General features: G+C 37.7%; 1 protein-coding gene across 1 annotated transcript; it reads right to left on the bottom strand.

Annotated features, from left to right (window-relative positions):
- Positions 1-1,871: 1,871 nt before the first annotated feature.
- Positions 1,872-24,171, bottom strand: PRKD3 (protein kinase D3; the record flags this gene model as incomplete). Its single annotated transcript, XM_010186365.1, has 15 exons — positions 1,872-2,168; positions 3,012-3,097; positions 3,970-4,237; positions 4,546-4,644; positions 5,105-5,266; positions 5,841-5,947; positions 9,075-9,147; positions 9,557-9,609; positions 12,741-13,017; positions 14,651-14,728; positions 17,443-17,566; positions 19,104-19,287; positions 21,199-21,276; positions 22,143-22,332; positions 24,014-24,171. Coding segments are annotated over 15 exons (2,111 nt in total), but the record flags the coding sequence as incomplete, so codon positions are not given.
- Between the last annotated feature and the right edge of the window lie 634 nt (positions 24,172-24,805).

Genomic DNA, 24,805 nt, shown 5'->3' with positions numbered 1-24,805 from the left:
GAGCTGAAACGCTCTGGCCACTGCTGGCTGCAGGGAACTGCCACAGATTGCACTGTTGTGTACAGAGTTTGGTGTTTGCTAACAAGGAAGCCAGAGCTCAGCCTTTACCAACCTGGACACTTTCAAAGTGCAGTGGCAGATTAAGGGCAATAGAAAAAGAAAAGGTGGGTTCAAGACCCAAACCTACCTGTGAGTACGTACTTCTGCAACTGCCACTGACTTTACTGCCAGGTCTCTGTCGCTGCAAGCAGCTGCCAGCCTTGAAATAACCTTGTAAAATTTTATGTATACCTAACAACCTAGAAAAAGCCTGCTCGCCTGCTTCCTTACCTGAATAACAACAGCAGAAAAAAATATTTGTCTATACACACACAAACACAAAAAATCTTTGTAGGAGAGAGGAGATAATCCAAAGCCTCTCAACTGACTTTGTAGTTCAAGCATGTATCAGAATTTTTAAAAGTATTTCAAACCATGCTCCAGTTCAGCAGCTTGGCACATCAGGTGCAGCCATCCAGCACCTTCCAGCAGCATGACGCTGTTATCCCACAGAAAAAGAAGAAAGATTTCACCTTTTCCATCTTTTAAACAGGATGACCCCACCCCCACCTTTCATTTGCATTTGGCACTCATGGCCTCAAACTTCTTTGAAATACCATGAACTTGAACTATTGCACTGTCCTTCGAGGGAATAATTTCCAAATAATATTGCTGCTTCCTCTCTATTGTGCCACAAGTCCAGTACGTGGTTAGGAATCCATCAGCTGAGGTACCTCCATGAAAAACTGAATTAGGAGCTGGTTTTGGACTCTTCATTCGCCTCAAATAATAACGCTGTGCTTGGTAAAGAGGATGAGAGGGGCTGCAAGTTAAGGTCAGGAGGCAAAGCCCTTTCTCCTACAATCCAGCTGCCCTGGCAGAAGAAACAAGTGATTTGATGACCACTGTTACTCCTAGGTTCTGAGCAGAGTTAAGATACAAGCTAGCAGGCTACAAACTACTCCTGATGTAAGTCCAGGGAACCTTAGAAAAATTAGAAAAATATTAGAAAAATGTTTAAACCTAATTACTCAAAACAACAGAAGAAAGCCGCATGTATTTTTTCCCTATTCTTCCACATCCTTCTGCTAGAAGCTGTTTTTCCAGAGTAAAAGGACATGCTACATCAAGCCTTGTGTGCTCTCTGTGCATTACTTGTGTAGTTTTAAGGCAAAATGCCTTTGGTGTGTACCAGTGACATGTGCCAGCCTTACACAGCAACACGCTGCTGTGGCTTATTGCTCTGTTTCAATAGACAAAATAAAGGACCAGCATAGCTCTGATTGTCATCTCTTAGATTGTCAGCCAGCATTTCAAGAGGAATGTAAGAAGTTATGAGGTCGTCTTTTTTGAGGGGGTATCTTGAAAAAAGTTCAGTTAGGGCAAAGACACACATATTTAACTGTCTTAACAGCAGCAAATTATTCCTTCATCTGTGAAGCTGCATTTGACCTAAACCACCATGTTTTGCTATTAGCCAAGGTATTCTGCACTGGTTTCTCATTACAATCTCTTTACCCCACACAGTTTAGGAAACAGGAGACGTGTCTAAGTAACAGAAAACAGTCCTCTATGGCCTAGTAAATAGGGATTAGAAAACCATTACAAAATTCTTATTGTGTAGGCTATGAAAAAAAATTAAAACTTTGAAAAACACACAAACCATTCAATCTGTACACATCACACCTCAGTAATGGCTTTGTAGCCACACAGTTTGGTGAAATGTTACCCAGCGGGCTTTATCCCACTGTCCAGTAACTACTCATAGTTTAAGTCAGAGGTGGAGAAAAGCTTGTCAGACAACAGTCTATTCCCACATCAACACAGGATCCTCTGAGGCTTTGTACACTGAACCGCACGTACAGCATTCAGCAAGATCAACAGTTCCTCCAAATATTATCTTCAGTTTCTGTCTGGAATGTCCTTCTTCGCTGCAGTTTAGCATAACGAATATATCAAGGGTCTTCTTCCATGTCATCTGGATTAGGAGCCATAATAAAATGCTGGGGATACTCAAGGTTGTGTTCAAAAGCATGTTCTTTCCAGCGTGCATCGTCACTCTCATGGGTAATGTAACGCTCCCCAATACGTGTTTCAAATTCTCTGAGGTCAAGCCAAGTCTGATAATCCTAAGGAATAAGACAGATTTAATGATGCAGCTTATCCTTGGGAATGTAGTTCTGCTGTTTTTTAAATTGCACAGTTTGTCTCTACTTTTAATATAAATAGCTGCAAGATAGAATCAAGATCTGTTAAAAAAAAAAAATCCCTCCCAAAAAAACCCAACAGAGTATGTCCACACAGAGCAGTTTAAAATTAAATAGGCTAGTATCTAAGGTTGTAATACTACAAATCACACTATAAATAACTATATTTTTTTTGTAACAAGACAGCTATGTTAGCTTTATTATAAAATTAATTGTATATATACACATACAGGAAATCATCCTTGTTCCAATAATGTCTGTACTCAAAATTAATTGAATTTTCCCCTTAATGTCTTTTAAGTTATTTGTGTGCATGGCTATGTGCATATGGTATTGTGAAAGCGTAATGAAAGGAACCTGCATCAAACAAGCAGATGAATTTCATTCCAAACAATTCTCTTCTAAAACAGCTTCAAATTCTAGCACAGGACAGCTCGTGTGTCCACTTCAACACCGACAACCAATGTTTGTCTTTGTACTGGTTTCAGCGGTGCCAGAAGAGTAAAACTCTACCTTGGTGCCAGTCAAAGTAAGGGGCGGGAGAGACAGGAAGACATTTTTTCTTGAGGAAAGGAGCCATTAACAGATGGGCAGAATCCTGGAGCACATAAAGTGTAAAGCTAAAAATAGAAACACTCAAGGCTCCATGAATGCTGGTTAACAAACTTTGATAGCAACAGTTTTAATAAGCTGAAGGATTTAATTTAAAAAAAATAATCATTATTCACCTGTTACAAACACAGTAAAAAATGCAGATGGGTTTACCTGTAACCACGGGTGACTAAGGGATTTGTCAACACTGAAACGTTTTCTCATCTTCACTTGAAGCAAATTGTTTATTAAATCAATGGCTGACAAAGAAGAACAAAACAAAAATTATATTGCTTAAACAACAATCACCTCTATCATCATTCACATGCTGCAGTGAAAGTGATCTTTTAATACAGGTGTGTATCCTACTGAACTCTGAAATCTTATTTAGCTTTGCTTATGTTAAATAAGGCTACAACACAAGTGTGAGGTAAGCTTCCCCTCCTTTGATGGAAACACTAGCAGCTTTACTATATTACTTGTTAATCTTTTTCCATACTGATTTTAGTGATTTTCAGAAGTGCCTATATAACTTGAGCATAATCCTGTGTTTCAAAGTGATGTAGGTACTTCCACTGTTGTATACATTTGTCAATGTCCTTCCACATCTACCTGTGTGTTAGGCATATGTACATTACTAATAACAAAGCTGGCACTGGAGAGCTCCAGAGACCAACCTTGGAAACTTCTAGGCTGTTTTGACCTGACATTTAGATCCAGGTTTTGTTTTACTTGCTAATGTACAAAACTAAAATTCCAGATTGAACTTCAAACAATTCCTGTAATTATAGTTGAGAAAAAAGTCTGTTTCGAGATCAGCATTCAACAAATACTCACACATGATTTAACTTTTTTGGGGGAAGTTTCAGGTCCCACTCCTCATGCATGCAATTAATTTTTCTTGTTAAATCTATTGGCTCCTCCTGCCCTGAAAATTACCTAAAACATGATATTTGACAATTCATCTTTCACAAAGGTATGCTAGCTCATATTTATCCATTTTGATATAGTGTACTAAACTCAAACTATCAATAGTGCTCATGCTCCTATCAGAATGAATCTTGAGGTTTAAGCATTTGAATGCATTATCTACACATAAAGACATTCTAACAGAGAAAACTCACTGCTTTACCTTCACTAGAAATTTCCTTCCAAGGATTTGGTGGGTACATAAATGCTGCATTTTGAATCTGATCGTTTATATCCTCATCTTCATTAAATGGGAATGTACCACTGAGGCTCACATAGACAATAACTCCTACTGACCACATGTCTAGAGAGCGGTTGTAACCTTTACTCCTGAGCACTTCGGGGGCGAGATAAGCAGGTGTCCCCACCACAGAGCGCCTGAAAGATTTTTCACCAATGATGCGTGCAAAGCCAAAATCACACAGCTTCACCTGCAAAAGAAATATATTTTAAACTGAGAAATCTCTGCTTGATCTACAAAACATGCTGCTGTCCAAGATCAGAGTGGTACTTGATACTGTTTCTGCCATCATTTGATTATGGTATGCACTATTTGGGGCTACACTAAGAGTTGGAAGGGAAGAAAAAAAAAGGCAATTATAATACATGTAGTTCAAGTAATTCTAGACTAAATCAGTTGAACAATCCCACAAGAGATACACATTGCATCTTAAAGTGACATTTCTTTAAAAAAAGAACAATGAAAAGTGATGGAAAGTACTTTTTCATCTTCACTTACTTGAGGGAATGGCTCTGCTGATGCTAGCAGTACATTTTCTGGTTTTAAATCACAGTGAACAATATTCTTGAAGTGTAAATTCCTCAAAGCAACAAGTATCTACAAAAAGGAAAGAACATTTTTAGAACTATTCAAGTGGATCAAAAGTGTCAAAAGCTACACACACTAAGCAATAGAGTAATTGGTACCAACAGAGTCTTCAAGAATTAACCCATATGTACTGGGTCAGTACTGTTTTTTTCCAGTCAATCAAGACTTCAAACTGATGGTTTTGGTTTTCCTTTCCTTTGCCTCCTTTCCCACCTTCTGAATGCTTACTGTTTTGATATGCATCTTTGGGTGTACCTAATGTTACGTCTTGGGAAGAAGGGCAAAAAATTTAACATAATTAACATTCAAAATTCTTTCCCTGTCTGTTCAATGTTCATTTGGTGTGCTGCCCTCTCTGCTGTCTCTTTTAAATAAAATACAGAAAATGCCTTCTCCAAACTCCATTCTCACATAATAACAAAAGACAAATGTAGCCTTTCCTCTCAAAGTAAAGAAACTGAATGCCAACCTGAGTGACCATGAACTTAGTTATTCGTTCTGGAAGTCGACTTTTCTCACTGGAAAGAATCATCTCTAGCATATCCCCATGCAGCTTTTCCATCACAACAAAGACCCGCTCTGGGGTTTCAAACATACATTCCAGGTTCACAATCCCAGGGTGGTGCAAATTCTAAAATAAATTAGTATAGGTATATTACTAAAATAAAACAGTATGAAATGTCCTGAATTACACAGAAATGTTGTACCTCAAATCAAAAAGCAGTTAAGTAGAGAGTTAGAGATGAAAAAAGCAAGAAACTAGCTTGAAACATGTGTCAACCCACAAAACATGCCAATTACCACTACTGAGACTGATCTGTTTTAACAGAGATTAGCCATAATTATTAATTTTACAGCTGATACACTCAGTAGCTTGAGCACAGAACGTGCCAGAATAATACTCATCGACTGAGGAGCCAGCAGTGGAAGACAGCCAGAGATAATACAAAGTTTCCTGCTACCTGCAGGAGACAACATAGAGCCAAGTATGAGTTCTATCGGGGGTAGATACCACTCCTAAGTCACCTATTTTACCAAATACTCAGGAATTCCTACTCCTTTAAGATTATAACACATGGAATTACAAAATTACTCAGAAATTACATACACAGTTTTAGAAAACAATTCAGAGCACTTACACACACAGCAAAATCTTATTAATTGCTTGAGACAAACTCCAATGTGATCCAAAAATACTTTTGTACCTGGAGAATGGCTACTTCATTACGAAGCTGACTTTCCTGCTTAGTTGGAAACCTCATCTTGTCAATTACTTTGATAGCCACATCTCTTCCAGTCTTCCTATGTTTTCCTAAACAGAAAGTCAACATCAGCCATCAAGTGGCAGAAAGAATTCATTACAGCAGAAATTCCTTTTTGGGGAAACAAGTATATTTTGTACAAACATACTTATATTTAAAATTGCAACTGGTATATGAGTAACAAGAAGCCTCAACAGGAGGGCTGTGGATAAATTTGAAATGGGTATTACGCTTTGCTGTCTAGTATGCACACTGACATTAGATATATTAGATGAAGGTTTTGTTTGTGTAAAGGATCTGTACATTAGCAAGTAATACCTACTCCCACAGAATATTGCCTCTCCTGTAAAAAAAACAGCCACAAAACTATTCAAGACAAATGCAGGGAAAGATTTACAAGGCTTCTCCAGTGGCTTCATACCTTTATGGGCTTCACACACAGAGGAAATTACACTTAATATAATGAGCAGGGCATGGAGTTACTCCAAAGGCTGCTGCGCCAAGCAACTAATGTACCTGCCTTAAACATCACCAGGAATGAAGATTCAAAACCAGGCTTATCACCACTGGATGGAGTAAGGGAATTGATGGAGAGAGCACTCAAGGTCCAAAAGGGTTTACAAAGCTACCAAATAGAACTAACAATCGGGGAGCAAAAAATAAATTTTCAAAAGCTCACAATAGCCCTGAGGAAAGCATACGCTCTATAATGGGCTGTCACAGGCCACAGCATAAAGCCAAAGTCTCAAAAGAGAGATTCAGGGAATTTTGTCATTTTGCCTGTAACAAATCAGCAATTTTTAGGCAAAATATTAGAAATCACAGCACCCAGCTATAATTTCAGTAAACCCCTAGATTCAGGGAAAGTGACTCTGGCTCCACTAGACATCAAATTATATTGAAATGCAGCAGAAATATCACCAATTACAAACCAGATGCAAAACACAGAAGACAAATGCTAGGTTGCAAGAGCAACATAAAGCAAAACCACCAAACTAACAAAACGCTTAACTACGGAAGCTAGACTACAGCTAAAAATTGAACATGAAGAAAGGTTAACAGAAAAGCAGCTTGGAAATTCCTTTTCCTAAGTAAGTAAAACACAACCAACCAGGTTTCAGGGCAAGATTTACATCAGTGAGAAACTGTCAAGGTTTTGGCTTTTTTTTGTCTCCATTTTTCAGACCTTTCAAAAACTAACCAGAATAGGCAAAGCCCAGGGAAACTGTTCTCACTGAAAGAGAGAACCCCTCAGCTCAAGAAGGACAGGGAATTGCTTGAAAGAGTCCAGCGTAGAGCCACGAAGATGGTGGCGGGAGTTGAGCAGCTGAGGGAGGTGGGTCTCTTTAGCTTGGAGAAGAGGAGACTGAGGGGTGACCTCATTCATGTTTATAAATTTGTAAAGGGCGAGTGTCAGGAGGAAGGAGCCAGGCTCTTCTCAGTGATAGCAAATGACAGGACAAGGGGAAATGGGTGAAAGCTGGAACACAGGAGCTTCAACCTGAAGATGAAGAAAAACTTTACTGTAAGGGTTACAGAGCACTGGACCAGGCTGCCCAGAGAGGTTGTGGAGTCTCCTGCTCTGGAGACGTTCAAAACCCGCCTGGACGCGTTCCTGTGTGACCTAGTCTAGGTGATCCTGCTCTGGCAGGGAAGTTGGACTGGGTGATCTTTTGAGGTCCCTTCCAACTCCTAATATTCTGTGATTTTGTGTGAAAGAAACAGGAATTGGATATCAATATCCTATAACTTCTTGATTTACAACTTGTAAATATTTGTCCAGAAGAGGACACCAAAAGAAAAAAGAAAAAACAGAAAAACTAACAAACAAAAAAAACCACAACCACCCCCTACAATAATGTAAGCAAATTAAACTTACCTTTATTTGTTCAAATAAAAGGGGTTTGTTACCATTATTTCTCCCCACCCTACACAGGTGGGGAGAAGCCAATATTAGAAGTTACCAAATCTAGTCTCCCTAAACACCAGCAACAAGTAAGCAGTGTGCAGAGCCAACAAAAGAGTATTTTATACTCTTTTCTTTCTCTTTCATCTTGTGATTTTTCTCTTAAGAAACTGAGTATGAATATGTTATATATTTCAAGGCATCTTTAAGTGAAAAGATTTAATATAATAAAAGCCTTTTATAAGCACTGATTATGTTTATAAGCATTTATCATGCATTGAATCATGAAAAATACCAAGCTGAGATTTATCTTAAAGGCAGTTTAGGAGAGTATATACAGAAATAAAATCAAAACATTAAACTACTGTCTGCATCTGTGCATGTTCTATTCATATGAGAGGAAGCATACTTAAATTCATGCTACGTTTTAAGAAATACAGAGGGGAAAAAAATAGACCTCTCTCAAGACTGATGTAAAACTAGACCATCAAACCACACTTCCAGCAAGCAGTTCAGAAGTCATAGAGGAAAGTAGTGAACTACACAACTACACAACAGTCTAGTTCCTGACTAGAAAGACATGATAGAAGCAGAAAGGTTACCACTTTCAAGTCATTTGCTACCACTTTTTCTTTTTTCCCAGATTTATGGTCTGTGGTTTTCTCAACACTTGAGATATAATATATGGGATTAAAAAAAAAGAAAGAAAAAAGAAACAGACTTCATATGATCCATTTCTGGTATTTCTTCTTTTTGTGATTATATACTATAAACAAGTTATATGTTGCAATAGTAGTTTTTAAAAACTAGAAGTGATAAAACTACATTAGCATAAACTAAAGTGTGTATTTTTCTAATTACTTTTGGCCACATCTCCCAGATATCATTTAAAACAAATATAACTGACAGCCCCCTTAAATACATGGCTTCTAATACTGTAAAATACAGACAACAGTGTTAGAATTTGCAATTAGAAAAACAAAATAACCAAGACCAAATTCAGACTAGAGATTGCTTTGTATTTAACTGTGGTCAAAACGCAATGCATATTCTAAACTGATGTTGATGTCAATACAAAATTCTAAACGCAAAAAATGAATTGTAAGAAATACTGTACTGCAGACAGACACAGTAAAAGTAATCCAAACAAAACCCTTAACCAGATAAACTTTACCTAGGCATTCTAGATACAGTTAAGCACATACAAAAAGGCTAATTACACCAAGCAGACAGACACTCATTCTACCTTAATGGAATCTAATGTAATTTACCTCCATATACGATACCAAACTGACCAGAACCCAGCACTTCATCAGCAAATATTTGGTACACAGAGCTGATATCCTAATGCAGGGGAAAAAAAGAGAAATCACAGATATCAGGAGTAATCAAAACATTCACGAGTATATTAGTTAGTACTGGCTAAGCTGCATTTACATTTTAAGTTAATCAAACTCTGTAAAGGGTGCCGTTGTTACCCTGAATGGAGTGGAAAAACACAACAAACTTGTCCTGAAAATCCACTCAGCTGCACTGTAAGCAGGGACACACATCCATACAAACTAACAGCTGTGCCAGGTAAGTACTATATATGGTATGTAACATATACGGTGTGTACATATGTAGTATATAACACAGACTTCTTTAGCTACAATAGCCTGATGTTGCTTTCTCATCCAGACACTGTTAGTACCCATTACTTTGTAATACCCAGGTAAACAAACACCATTATTATACAATGCATGTGACTCACCACATTCTCCTGGACCTGGCAATTTGACACAGAGATGCTTAGAGATAACTCTTCTGCAATAAAGAAGATAAAACTGAGTAAGTAAATAGGAAGGGCAGGCTTTTTCTAGCAAAAATGGAGGAAAAAATGAAAACAAAGCGAAAGACCTTTACTGATTTCTAACCTAGTCATGATGAAATTATTTTTATCAATATTCTGCAGAAACATCATACCCTAGAACTCAAATTTCATCACAGATTTATTTAGATAAACAACCCTGGGAGTTTTGCTGGGATTATTAACCTATTTTTCTCATATCACTCATTACAAAACCAGTATGAGTGTATACACAACAGAGAGCTAGAGAACCAAAAGAAATAGTGACGCAGCAATTATATCAGAGTTCATTAAACTACTAAGAATTTCTGGTAGTAATATAGAAAGATACAGGGAAGACAATCAGACAGAGACCTTATAGTCAAATGAATGTGGGTACTAATTTTCTGCGGCATCAAGATATGCAGAATTAATGCATTAAAAAAGGAAACGAATCAAGTAAAGCAAGTAACATAATTAAAAATGCAATAAACCAAATATAAACAATCTTTGTTTCACGGATAAACTACAGAAGCGGAATATAAGAGCACATCTAAGAAATGCAATTTGCAAGTAAAAGCACCAGATAAAGATCCAGAATTCTTCAGCCTGCAGCAGATGTTGACATGACGTTTTCATTACAGAAATGAGATTATGATGCACAGACAAGAAGAGATACATCAAGAAAGGCAGAAAACATCCTTTTCCTTTGACTTTCAAGACAGAGCATTGTCTGAAGCATTTCAGACAAATGGACACCTACCATCTGTTATGTTAACTTCCAAAAAAAAGTAGAACAAATTCACATAGAAGGTTGATAGAAGATACATTGTAGATTTACTAGCACTTTGAGAAGAGCCTTTATCGCCCTAAGATGACCCCTGGGCTTTAGAAACATAATTTCAGAGAATAAAGAAAATACCTCTATCTAATTTTTGACACCTGTGCTTTATCTCAAAGAAGGAATTCACAGACTTAAGCTAGCAACAAATATGAGTGCTCAAAGACACTCTGAATACTGCATCTGAAAGATGAACTGGAATTACAGCCTTGCATCTGTCTATGGATTACTGACTCTAGTCAAGTCTGTATTGGAATAACAGTACACAACACCAGGAAAAACAGGAAAAAAGGCAGACAAAAAAAGTTACTAAGGAAAACACAAACTGCAGCAAGGTTGAAATAAGGTAACTAGAAGGTAAAGACACAGTTTTTGAAACTCTCCAAAGGGAACACACTGAACCCTTCTCCACAGATGGCTACAAAACACAAAATATCTGTTAGGTAAAGACTGTGTTACTCCTTCCAAACAAATCAATTTTTCTAGTGCTTGAAATGCGCAAAGGCTGAAAAACGGTCACTTCTGAAGAAATCAGTAATGCTAGGATTCCATGTGTAATCTATACCAGGTACCAGCTTACTAATCTTCTCTTTCTCATTTCAGCTCAGGAACGTCCCACCCAACCACCAGGTACAGGGTCAGCAAGGGCTCTCCCATGGGTCAAACTGGAAGAACATCCTCATTTCTTGCTACTTTCTGGCTGGAATGTAGTATACATTGACCAGCTGTTTCTTGAGGACATTTTCATACTATAGATTCCCTGCTGCTGTAAGTATTTCAAACATTAGCACTGTCTCCCTCCTCTCTTGGTCTTTTCATTTAAAAGAAGATATTTGATGCTTTTGGGGGTTTGGTTTTTTAGCCAGAAATCTGATTTTCTTAAAGGCTCTTGGGATACATTTCATGGTTCACAGTGTGCAGGAAGGAGAGGGATGAACAGACGTTTTGAGAGTTTAAAAACCAACTCAGTAAGTTGTCTAAGAATACGGGGATGCCATTCCACAGTAGTGCCATTCACAGTAGTTTCTTATGCTCCTACAATCCCAAACATGCTAAAATACTTCTTCTCTGTATCTACCCCTGCAGCTTCTCTGCCACTGTCAAGTTTTAATATAAAAATATTATTTATATCTGCAAAAATACTGATTTTGGAATAACCAACTGTCTGTGAGAGTCTCTCAGCAACAGTAAGCCTTAGATTATAGCAAACAAAGATATTCCAATATATATTTGGAACTAAGAATTTCATATCAAAAGTGGCATTTTATGTATCTGTAAGGCCAGCTATGAGGTATCATCTTACAGCTATGTTTCTTCACTGTTATTAAATACTGACACCAGTACTGGCATTTCATAGTTTACCATTTCAGACCATGGTTGTATTTTCAGAAAGTGCCTTTACCTCAGACTAGCATTTACATGTTCTTAACCAGATACCAGAGATGAAAAACTAATCTCAGAATCTCCTGCAAAAGAAAATTTCACTAAAAGAAGATTAAGGAGTAGCTGGAAGATGAAAGAAAACTAAAGAACAAAAGCATAAATCTCAGTACAGAATGTAAATGAACATCATTGTGAGGAACAAGATGTCTGAAGAGAAAGAACACAATATATAGCTTAGTGGAACTTCAATAATGAATATGATCTTATGCTAGAGAAAGAATGGGAGAATGAGTGTATAAAAGGAAGAATAGGGTACTTTTTATTACTACCCGCAGCTCAGCAGAAGTTCTTTCCATCACTGACAGTGTTTACATTGCATCATTAACTCCTTTTCTTCTCCTTAGCTACTGACATCTCACAGATTTTAAAAAATATATAGAAGATAACATCAGAAAGTGCCAAAATTTAGGTTTTTCCAGATTATATGTATATAATCTGAGTGTGTGTGTGTGTATATATACACACACACACACACATACACACGCACACATTTTTAAAAAATATATTAGGAATATCTAAACTACGGTTCCTTTTTACATCCAGCAACTATGTATGAGTTCTTAACTGACCTACAATAAAGCTCTGCAATATACACTTATATTGCAAATCTGATTAACTCCTACTTACTGCTACAACAGATTGAAGGATTTGCCCACCCTTCACAACCCTGAGTGTTGCTTCTTAGAGACTTGTGGAAAATTATGGACCCAGTTCAGCAGAGAATAGACAGGTAATACGTCACTCTAAAGAAGCACTTTTCTGAAAGGAATCTCTACCATTAACAGCTTCAGAATATCAAAAACAGTGCCTTGTCTCCCTGCTTACTGTGATCTTTTCCTTGTCCTGCAGCAGTGCAAACGCTAGCTTGAGGAGTGACTGGCATCAAAGCCTGACGAATGGCTTTCTCCCAGCCCTGAGCTACGTCAAGTCCGACTCCGGTGGCAGCAAGAACAGGACTGTGGTGACTGCTGCCATTGTTTTCGCCAACAAAGTACACCATCGTGTCAGTGATGATCTCAAAACAGTATGGGTTGCTGCCCTGCACCACGTTTGAAAAATCTCGAGGCTGAGTCACCTGGAGAATTTCTGAAAGTGGAATCTCCTGAAGAAAAATATTAAAGATTAAAAAATGAAAATGCACATAATATATTAATATACTGATAATCAAAACTTAAAGCGATTGCAAAGAAATCGAAGCAAATATATCAAAATAGCAAAACCAAAATAACAAGCTTCATAAGTTATGTCAAACTGTGCATGACCATTGCCCACCCACAGTTTTCTCAATTCCTCTATACAAGCCTAGAGAGGCTTCCAGGCCCAACACAGTTCTCTCTATACACAACTATTCTCCACTCAAACTGCATTTACATCCAGCACAACACATGCCCCCACCAAATACAAATGATGCACAACTACAGAATGACCATTTTCCCGCTGTAGTTTATACAGCTTAGCTAGAGAAGAACATGACGGGGGTTGGAAAAGTGAAACAAGACAACATAAAGAGGATGAGGTTATATAAGCGAGTCAATAAGCACTGCTTCACGCATCTGAAACAGTTTTGGTAAAGATTCTCTTTCAAATAGATATTAACAATTTCTACTGACTCCTCTACCTTGCCATTTTAAGACTGTGGTACAAGCAGCACTAGAGAACAGAACTGAAGGAAGAAATGGTGGCAAGTTCACACCAGCTGGAGGAGGACATTCCACATACATGGGAAGGTGTACAGGTGCACATCACTTGCAAGAGTAGTGAACAAGCGGGTGAACACCAGGGCGGCATCAGGGGATAAGGGGCAGTAGCTGGTTAAGATGAAGAGCAAATAAATGTAAAGGCAAAATTGTGAATGATTCTAACAGCAAAGACCTGAGATTTAAGCAGTTGAAAAAAGGGGTGCAAAGGGGCAAGTCAAAGGACCACAAGCAGTGACATAACGGAGCAACGAGCAAGGAAAGTATTTTACCAGCTGTGTTTTGAATGCACAGGGCAATACAAGTATCAGGGAGTTCTGAGAAGAGACTGTACTGGTCAAGATAGGGATGAAAAGGATCTGGGCAAGTTTAGCTGAGTGTACAGAGAAAAGGCTTGATCTTAGAGATGTTATAAAGGAAGAAGCTGTAAGATTTGGACCCCCACCTAAAGGTATAAGACAAGAAAGGGAAAATCCTGTTTATACATTCAAACACATTTTCTGATTATTCCACCAATGAACACATTACTATATGAACAATATACTAAATTTAATTTTATGCTAAATTTAAATCTATGCTAAGTTTCATTTCTATAATGCCAAGCTGCACAGTAAATTCTCCTCTAAATCTTGCTTCCACCTTTCAGTTGTACAGTTGGCAATAGTTTAATTCTGAGAACTTCAAATTAAAATACACGAGCATGCAAAATTTCAGTCCGAGCCTTCATTAGACTGGTGCCCAAACAAATTCTCTGGTAATTGTGAATAAAGCTTAATGTGCTAGGCAATTCAAGAGAACAGTACATGCAAAATATAAGTAGAGACGTACTCAAGGGGATTAGAGTAGGAGCTGCAAGCAACTTCTCAGTGTTAATCGTGGTCCTCCTGACTTATAAGATTTGGACAACAATCAACCTGCCACAGTTTTGATTAAAAAAAAAGTGAGGAAATGGAGATAATACTTATACTGCTCACAATATTTCAGCTCTATAAAGCAAGTAAATCAAGTGCAACATAATTATTACTCATCATTAATTACCTTGTAATATTTTGTTCCAGATTCATTTTGAAACAGTGTGAGGCATTTGCTGTCCAGTCTCCAGTAATGTCTTTTTCTCTACAAAATGCACAGTACAATAACTTAAGGAATAGATCACTGGTATGGCTTTTGTTATCCAATTATTTAAATGAGAGAAATGCTTTCAATTAATAAGATAATCAACTAGCTTTAAGCTACAGTTGCACCTTAGACTAGATACATGAAAATAAACACTTTGGAAATAAAGTTTTTTTGAAAACTGAAGAAGAGGCTCAAAATTATTTCTACAAACCAGAAAAAATACCACTTACCATACAGCATTAGCAGTGACAACAGCAGTTATCTTGTACAAGAAAAACACTTACATAGGTTTCACTCCAAGTGCATGTGCTCACAAAACCCAAATTATTTTAATTTAAGAATAATTGTGGCAGTCATGTTTTCTCCCTCTGCACCCTCACACCAACACTGCAAGGGTTCAAGGACTGAGCAAGCCTAGCAAGTCCTTAATTCTTTTGTCAACACAGAATTCTAAAAGCCAAAAGCGCACAGTGGCAAGACAGACAGATTATGAGATTCAAGTGGAGAAAATATCCTGAGAGGGGGAAAACAAAATAAAAATCAAGACAGACTAAACAGCCATTTTCTGGAAGTCTCCATCAATGAGAAGTATCTTCTCCACCAAAAGTAATACGAATAAGCTGCATATAGTCTTGCAGTTTTAAGAGGAACATTCCTCAACACAAAGGAGCTCTCAGAAAGTTATTATGGCTGCACTAATCTAACTTACTTTGCTTGCACCATGCTCATATAGTTAGAAACCCATTTTCATTTTTCTGTGACAAAAATACAAGACTCTTAATTCTGGCATAGGATGACAAAGTTTGAAAAATAATACAGCAGAACTTAAATCACTTCAGTCATGCAGAGGCTAAGATTACCTGTGGAAGTCAGACAAAGAAAGCTAGGATATGAATGGATTTAATTAACTGAAATGCCCAGCCAGCACTGTATGGAAATTGGGTAAAAGCATGAGAGTGAACCTGTCCTTTGGACATAATATGTGCCCTTCATTAAATCATGAATTGGGGAAGACTTTGGAGGGTTGAGGGAGAGCGGAATTAAGGAACAAGTTGGTAACACACTCCAAAAGATTCAAAATCTGCCCATACCATATTTTGGGAAAGGATGGTCTCAGAGTGAGTCAAGGAATATAGACAATGATACAGAAACTTCTCACTATAAAGTGTGAAATGTCTTGTTATTTCCAGATATTTCAAGGGTAAGCAAGAAGTACACAGATATTGCCGTTAAAATGAACCTCTTTGGAACTGATATAAAGGCCAAGCTGTTTCAAGAATAGGAAATAGTTGTAATGCCTAATATGGAAGTCTCCTCCCCTTAGGAAGCTCTACAAAATCTTGCTTGGTTGAAGGTATCTTCCTTTGAGGCAGAATACTCTACTTCATTTGAATGGCCTCTTTCATTAAATGTCATCTAGGTAGCAGCCAGACTAACAGAAGATTTAAAAAAATATCAAACTAAGCTAAGGTGTACAATCTGATCACTGTTCTATGAGGAGGTCCAAAAAAGTCTACAGAAAAATGTACTGCCTGCACCAAAAGATTAAATCAAAGCTGAGTATCAGATCTGCCCTGAGCCAGCTGATGATAATTGTGTCTGTTAAGGAGCCTTGGCTGGAATCTCATCTGAAACACATCAGTTATTTATTTTAGTTTGTGATAAATACATCTAGGTACTTTAAAGAAATGTTTAGTAAGGCAGTTTCTGACAGACCACTTGCAGTGGTCTGTTTAGTTGACAATCACAAAAACTAAAATTACTACAGTAACTTGAGCTGATTAGTATCACCCCTTAGCTTCATTTCAACAGGAATTAAATAATTTTGCTTCTCTAAATTCCTGAAGCCTCCTTCAATCAGACCCTTGTGCAGAGAACGCAAAAGTATTTATGCTGCCTTTCATGCAAACAGTCTCAATATGACACACTATGCTTCATGAGATCTGGGAACTTCTTGACTTCATCCTTTTCATTCATCTGCCAAAAGACAAGAGGAGGACTCACACCCTCCCATCAGACAACTCTAATGAACCCAGCCTATTCTCCCTTATCTTCCTCCTGAATATACAAAAGTAAGGAGCTTGTCTAAGAAGGTTCAATTAAGACATCATTATTTGTTGCACTGGAACAAAGTGCCCAAGAATATACTGTCAAGCCACAACTCCTTACTCCACTGACATCAAGAGGAACAGTGAGCTTTGGGGACATGGCATTCAATAACATGTACTTTCAGACAAAGCAATTTGCTAGAGGAATGAAGGGGTCCCATATCTACAGATAAATATTTACAAACACCTAGATCATTAGAATAATAGTGTCAACCATTTCAGTATTCATCATTTTATAATGATTTCCACCTTTTCATGTAGCAGAATAAAAGCACTGATACAAGTAGTTAGCTCAACTGCTGAAAAGAAAGATGTCAGCAAACTATTCCAAATTATTATCTCAGGAAAGCTAAAATTTTAAACATGCAATTCATTTGAGACAATTTAGAGATAATGCTTCTTCTTAAAAGGGAGAAGGAGAAGTACTGTTAAATGAAAAATTTTGAATAAACTACAGTTTCTCCTTTGCACCAGATTTCTTTGCACCATGACTAAGTTCTTTCAAATGACACTGTAAATCAGAATATCTAAATAAGAGAAATAAAATACACTGGTTTAGAGAAATAATTAAAATTAATGTAGGAAGAAACTAAAGTCACTGACCAGATTGTCTCTACTAGTGTAGTGGACCATCCACCCTTCCTTCACCATTGTACTGCTCTTCCTCTTTGTGTGCTTGATCGACTGTACAACTCTCATGAGTGGAATATTATTGCTTGTTGAAGGACTAAAAAAAAAGATAGAACAGTTACTATTTAACAAGTTAAAATACAACAGTACTGCAATTATATTTGTACTACACATTTAGCCTGCAATATTCAACAATAGGTACCTTTTTTCTTACCACACAAATTATTTCATTGATAGATTAAATTGACAAGGTATATGAGCTCCCACTAGCTCTCCTAGTGCAAGTATTGCAATACTTAAATTAGTCTGTGGAACACAGAAGAAACACATTGGAATGAGGATACTTCAGAATTAATCTTGTCTCAAAACAATTAAGTGAGACTGCCGGTCTTAATCCAGCATAAAATTACAATTATCATCAGCAGTGCTATTATTTTATTGTCTGTGTAAGTTAACAATATGAAGCAGCAGCATAGTCAACTTACGCTAATGAAGGTCCCTATCTAAGTATACTTTCAATTTATGAAAATATCAACAGGGGTGTGTTAATTCAAATCACAGATGCATTAGGAAATCTTATGAACGCTCAGGGATATTAATGGCCTTGCAGACAAGGATTTGACAATCTCTAACATTCTGACAGTCATTAGTTAAATGTACAGGTCTTAATAGCACTGAAGACAGAGTGAACCAAGTTGTCTGCTTCACACCAGAGCTCCTGCATGTGACACTAACAGAAATGTTTGTCAACACACAAAATCACATGGCAGATCCAAAACCAAAAATGTAAAGATGCTTTAACACAGCACACAGTTACACTGCAGAACTGGCTGCTGCAAGATGCTGCACATGCCAAAAAACTTTAAGTGCTTCAAATGCAATTAGAAATAAATGGAAAAATCCTACCTAGAGGTAGAATACAGAAAAGATGTGACTTCCAACTAAGGAAGTCCTTGAGCTATAAATCACTGAAAGCTGAGAAGATAGCACTATGTGCTCTTCCTTACGTATTTGCTATTAAGCACTGAGCTAAAATGACCTCTGGTTTAACCTAATATAACTGCTCTTATGTTATTAAGAATGACATAAGAAAATCAGGGTGACACCGTTCAGAATAATACAGAAAGTAAAAAGACCAAACTTGATTAAAGGAACTATGTGACAGTTATCAGATAGAAGACTTCAGGAAAATCACATTCAAGTTAACAAAACAAAACAAACAAGCTTCTGCCTAAAACACACATAAACAAGGATGTGAATAGCAAAATACCTCGAGTAATTCCTTTTAAATCAACACATGCATAACAGTAACTAAATTAGGCTAAAGTCATGAAGATGTGAGTCATGTTTTAGCCATGTTCAGCAATAAATTTCACCCCATTTTGATAATCTGTCTTTGACAACAGGCAAAGCACAGCACTTTTTCCAATCAGAAGACTTTTTTACTTTATGTTTCAGATTAGGGAAAGGATACCTTTACAAAGTATCTGAGTTTAAAAAAAAAGCCCACACAAATAAGAAAATAACACTTTAAGTAGTAAAACTGGGCTAATCAGAAGTGTTTTACTCGAAGTTTTACTTCACAGTATTGAGGAAAGCACATCCAGAGTGAAGAAACCCACCATATGACTTACCTGATGGTTTTGACAGCTTCCTCATCTTTTTCTGCATCAAGGTCAGACGGATCCATAAAGAAGATTTTGTCCTCTGGAGGAGAGGGCTCTTCAGCATCATCCAGACCCCGACTACCATCACTGTTCATTTCACTGCTATCAACTTCCATTGGCATGTCCAGGTCCTGGCCTGGGCTAGCAGGTTCTGAAAACAACACAGGATTCAGATATTATTTCAAACACACAATTTAAAAAACAAAACAAAACAAAAACTCCACAAAATTTCTTCTTCAGTTTGCAGTTATGCAAATAAACATAAAAGTATAATCAGAATACAAAAAATCCTCAAGTTTTTGCTACATGATACAGAGCATGCTAATGAACATTATCAATTTGTCATTGCTAAATGCCAAGGCAAGAGAGACCCAACCAAAACAAGAACCATACTGAAAGAAATGGAGTGAAAAGCTTAAGGTCTAAATCTAAATCTCATTAAGTAATTCTGTTCCACAAGTAACAAATACAAAGTAACCTTTGGATGGCTAGAGATGACCCAGAGAATTATTTCTGAGCAAATGAAATTCTTTGCAAACAGAAACCCAGCTCTATTCTCGCTGCCCTTGTAGCCCATAACAATGAAAGTAAGAGAAAAATGGGGGCTATGATATTGCTCATATCTGACTGTCCACTGACAGAAGTTTAAAGTCTCCAAAAGCTGTGGAAACTGCACTCCAGAAAACTAGGAAATAGATACACAAATACCTTCATCAGTAGCTTTTTTTTTTCCTCAGTCTCAGGAGAGCTCAACTTAAAGGTAGGAGAAAGAAAAATTACATTACTTCTTATCTCCATGGCAGAATTGTCTGAATCTGTAGTTCTCAAACTACAGATTGCTTTACCACCTTAGCATCACAATGGTGGTGAAAGCAGGTGGCAGCAACATGTTGCACGCTATTGTTCATAGCCACCAGTCTCAAGATCCAGGCAAGAGCCCTGGAGCTGGAGAAGGCAGGCATGAACAGACGGGATATGTTGTGCAACAGACCCACTGGCTAACAGAGCTGCTGCCCAGGCTGCTGAATCAGGTTGTTCGGTTTGGTGTGATTTGTTGCATGCCATCAGTTTTATTCCACTCAAAAATATGCATGCCAAGGATCAAGATTTTGGGCAACACAATCACAGAATGGTTGAAGTTGGAGAGGACCTCTGGAGGTCATGTGGTTCAACAACCCTAGTGAGCCCATTTCTCCAGCCTGTCAAAGTCTCTCTGGATGGCAGCACAACCCTCTGGCATATCAGCCAGTCCTCCCAGTCATCAACAGACTTGCTGAGCATACACAGCCCTATCATCCAGATCATTAATGAAGATGTTGAACAGGACTAGATCCAGTATTGGCCCCTGGGGTACACCACTAGTTACCAGCCTTCAACTAAACTTTATGCTACTGATCACTGCCCTCTAGACCCAACCATTCAACCAGCTTTCAATCCACCTCACTGTCTGTTCATCCATCCCATATTTCATCAGCTTAACACTGGTCTAAAACTTCTAAGAATAAGGCCCTAAACTTTAATCCACATACTGTTGCCCAGCTTACTCTTTCAACTCTGTGAGGTCTAATCAGAAAATAGTCCTACTTAACTGAAGTTTCAAAAAAATTAGAGTGGAGGTTTTTTTGTTTTGTTTTGGCTCTCTCTTTTACCTCACAAACTGCTGGGCTAACTCTGGCCACTAAAAATCATAAATATGAGAAAGTCACAAAAATTGGTACTTATTACTTACTCAGATATTAACATTTTAAAATATATATTTCATGGTGAACAATGAACAGACTGATCACAACAGAAGTTTAATTTTTGTACATGGAGAAGACTTCCTGATTTTATTTTCCTCAAGCAACCTCAAGCAAAGCATACTGGACTTGCCATGACTGATTAAGTAAAATTAAAGCCACCAGAGTACAAGTTTTGAACTGTGAGTGCTCTCAGGTGAAAAAAACAGGAAGATAAAATTAAAAAAACATAAAATATGCAACAATGAGGGAACCAAATGCTAATGCATTTTGTGAAGTCTCCAAAAATCTGTCAGTATTTGAAAATATGTTTCCCATCTTACCTCCATTGAAAACCACCTCTCCAAGACAATCTCTAGGTACTTTAGGTGCACAACGCTTGTGACAGTTGAATCTGCAATCTACAACAGAAGACAAATAAGTCCATAATACCAGAATCCTAACTCCTGCTCAAACACTAACATTTTGTCATTCACTACTTCCATCACAAGCTTCAGTTCAGATTCATATATTTGCAGTAACTGAAGACGGCACCAATGAAGTCACTTCCAGAAGGAAATTAACAATCTTGTCCTGATGTCTCATGTTGATTTGCCCCATTACTATTTATTATGTCAGCACTTCCCCTTCCAGTACAAAACAGTTTTCTACTTCTCTAGCCTTCTCTGTAGCTATTTTTTCCATTATGATGTAATTTTTTCCCATCCTCTCATCTGTTCCACAGACTTTTTTCCATTGCTGGATGATTTAAATGTCTCATCTCTACCATTTTTCCTCACCTGTTGCCTAAGACTTGCAGCCATCAGAGTCCCTAGGATCACATACCTATATCACAGAGCAAATATGCTCTGCAGTAAATCACAAAGCCCAGTTCTCCTATCACTCAGATTACAGGTTTGGCTGCATACTGAAGCTCTATTTCTGCCTGCCAACACAGGGCAGACGAAATAATGTTATGCCCAGATCTGGCCTGATGTGGAGATGGAATCTAACCTGGACAACTGCCATTTCTTCATCTGAGGTATCAGACGCAGCCTACTGAACAAAGTTCAGCACACAACATTAGTGTTATTAACAGCAATTTCCTTCATTAGCAGCATTTGGGGTTGGACTAGATGGTCTCCAGAAGTCCCTTCCTACCTCTAACAGCCTGTAATTCCATTTCGCAGCATACAACCTTCTTGCAGTCAAAATGTAAGTTGAAATTAGTTTTAAATACAAGACCTTTACTGAAATTTATCGCTGCCGCAGAAAATTAAATGTTTACCTTTACACTGCATTCCTTGGCGAAAAAGGCCCTTGAGCAGCCGTTTGCAATACTGGCATATGGTGGGACGAGTGTAAGAGTGAACTGCAAAGGTGTGAGGAACCTTCACTCTGCAAAGCACCATCTTTTCCATCCAGATGGGACGGCCACTCCAGGAGGGAATCCTCTTACTAGGTTCTGGGCAGCAGCGCTGGAATAAAGAAAGTAGACATGATTTACACCAGAACAGCTTTGTTTAGGGGAAAAAAAAAAAAAAGTCAGTGGAGCTGGGAGGGAGGCGTTGGCTCAGAAAGTGACGGGGTAGAAAAGCAACCTGGCCAAGAATCTTCAAGAGATATTTTGATATCCTAAAACAAAACTAAGAAAACACCAGACAGAAAAGCCTTGCAAAAAGCTGCAAAGTAAGTATGAATCTTTATTTCCATAGAAGCAAAAATGGTAAAAATTAACATTTATTACTCTTTTGGTCTTCGTTTTTTTTTTTAAGCCACCTGGCAAGGTTCACAGGCAGCACATACACACCGACACATAAGGGATAAAACAGAAAACACTGGAGGCTGGCAAAGCAAAATCCAATCCCCACCTCAAGCTATCAGTTTAAAAAAGCAAGTTAGGTTAAAATATTTAGAAAAAAAATTAAAAGGCATTTTGGAAATTAAACCCTTCAAGAAATCTTTTTAATTAAGTTAAAAGTAAAACTTTGGCAATTAAAACAAAAAAGTCATTGAGCATCTTACTGAACATTCAAGCAGGATAAATTTACATTTACCTACATCTACAGAAAAATGCAAAGGAACATGGCCCTGTATATCTGACCTAAAGCATCTTAAGACTGCTGAAAGATGAACTGCAAATATAAAAATTGCTGATAAAATATAGTATTACTGATCATCTAAGCCAAGTATTCAAAACCAGATAGCAAAGAAGAGGTATCAAAGAGGTACTAAAGATACATGTAGAAATCACCAAGTTAAATTCCATGAGAGGAGAAACACAATTTTATGTTCACCAGATCACTCTTACCAGTAGTTATAAACAACAGAATAAATACTTTTCATTACTCAAGACTAAGCTTCATAGCCTCTAGCTAAAAAACTTATATTCTTGAACTAGAAAAATCTATACAACTTGTATTTTAAACTATGGTAAGAATGTGAGAATTGTTATACTATAAAGTAATAGAAACAGATAAGTAGAAAAGACAGTGTCAAAAGCACCACTTTTATCCCACAGTGAAAGCAGCAATGAAACAAATGGATGTAATAACTGCTTGCCCTGCCTTAAGGTCCCAATATAGTTGCAGTACAATTGATAACCTCTTGGCAACCCTCACAACCATTATAACAAAGAACTAATATGGATGATGGTTTTTACTGCAAGCCCTTCAGCCCCTACACCCCCCTCCTTGATAGAGTTTGTTTTTGGATTAACTCTGTGAAAAGTTTAGCAGCATATCAAGAACACTCTCTACTCTCCCAGAATAAAAGCTTACAATTTGTACTGCATTACCCAAGAAACTATTCTATACTGATACCATGATTACAGAATGAATCTGTATTACAAAGAATGCAAGGTGTTTTATCATTCCTGAAACCAAAGTTGTCAGAGTTCATCTAACCATGAGTGACAGGCAAACAGCAAAATTATACATAAGAGTTATAATCTACTTCCTATTTCATTTCTCACAGTAATAAGAATTATCAGTAAGTTTCACAGTTTAATACTCACATTGAAAAAATGAAATAAAACCGATCATAATGGTTAAGCTCAACTCCCTCGTACTCATTATGAGCCACCTGCAACACTAGCTAGTTCCCCAGAGGTTAAAGGGTTTAAAACCAGAAACTTGTTTCCCCTTCCACATGACATACTTCTTCAGAGGCAGAGGATGAGTATTCAGCTTGCGCTGGTCTTGGAACTGAAAGCCCTGCTCCTGGTAAAGACACATTAGACAGACGCCTCTTTCTCACTCCACTGCAGTTATTTGGAATCTTGAAGGCACATCGCTTATGGTAGTTTAACCCACAACCTGAAAAAGAAGGTTTTTTAGAAAAAAAAAATCTCAGCATTCCAAGTAACAAAAACAGTACTAGTATTTTGATAAAGCTTTTAAAAAGATGATACAGGAAAATGGTAAAGGCAGAAATAAATTGTTCTGTTAAATTATCTTCTTTTCATGTTCTTAATAGAAGTAGAGTTTTTTGCACTACTTGCTGTAATACTGGTCTCTAGTAAGCCCAGCTCTAGAAACAAGGTCTAAGACTTCAAAAGCAGCTGATTGCTCTCCTTCCTTCTCACCCCCCACAGGAGGCTTTCATCACTCCCTCACACTGGAGCACAAAAGCCAAGGAGAAGGCAGTGAGCAGGCGGTGTCAGTACCTGACAGCAGGCTGCCAAGTGCTCGCAGCCAGCTGGATGAAGGCCACAAGGAAAGGGATTCCCCTTCGGGAGTCTCTCCAAAGTATGTGCTCCTTGGGCAAAGAACACACACTTGGAAACAAGCTGGTTTTTTCAAAGCGGGAAACAAGGACACTTCTTAAGTCATCTGCCCAAGGTCACACACAGTTTGCGTTAAAGCCAGCATCAGAACTCGGGTTTCCTGATGCACAACCCGTCCCAGCTCTATGAAATACTACATTTCACACAGAATCACAGAATCACAG

This window comes from Mesitornis unicolor, unplaced genomic scaffold, assembly GCF_000695765.1.
Source record: "Mesitornis unicolor isolate BGI_N332 unplaced genomic scaffold, ASM69576v1 scaffold11636, whole genome shotgun sequence".
Classification (NCBI taxonomy): Eukaryota; Metazoa; Chordata; class Aves; order Mesitornithiformes; family Mesitornithidae; genus Mesitornis; species Mesitornis unicolor.
Note: the sequence above shows the minus strand (reverse complement) of the source record. Positions and strands in the feature narration are given on the sequence as shown.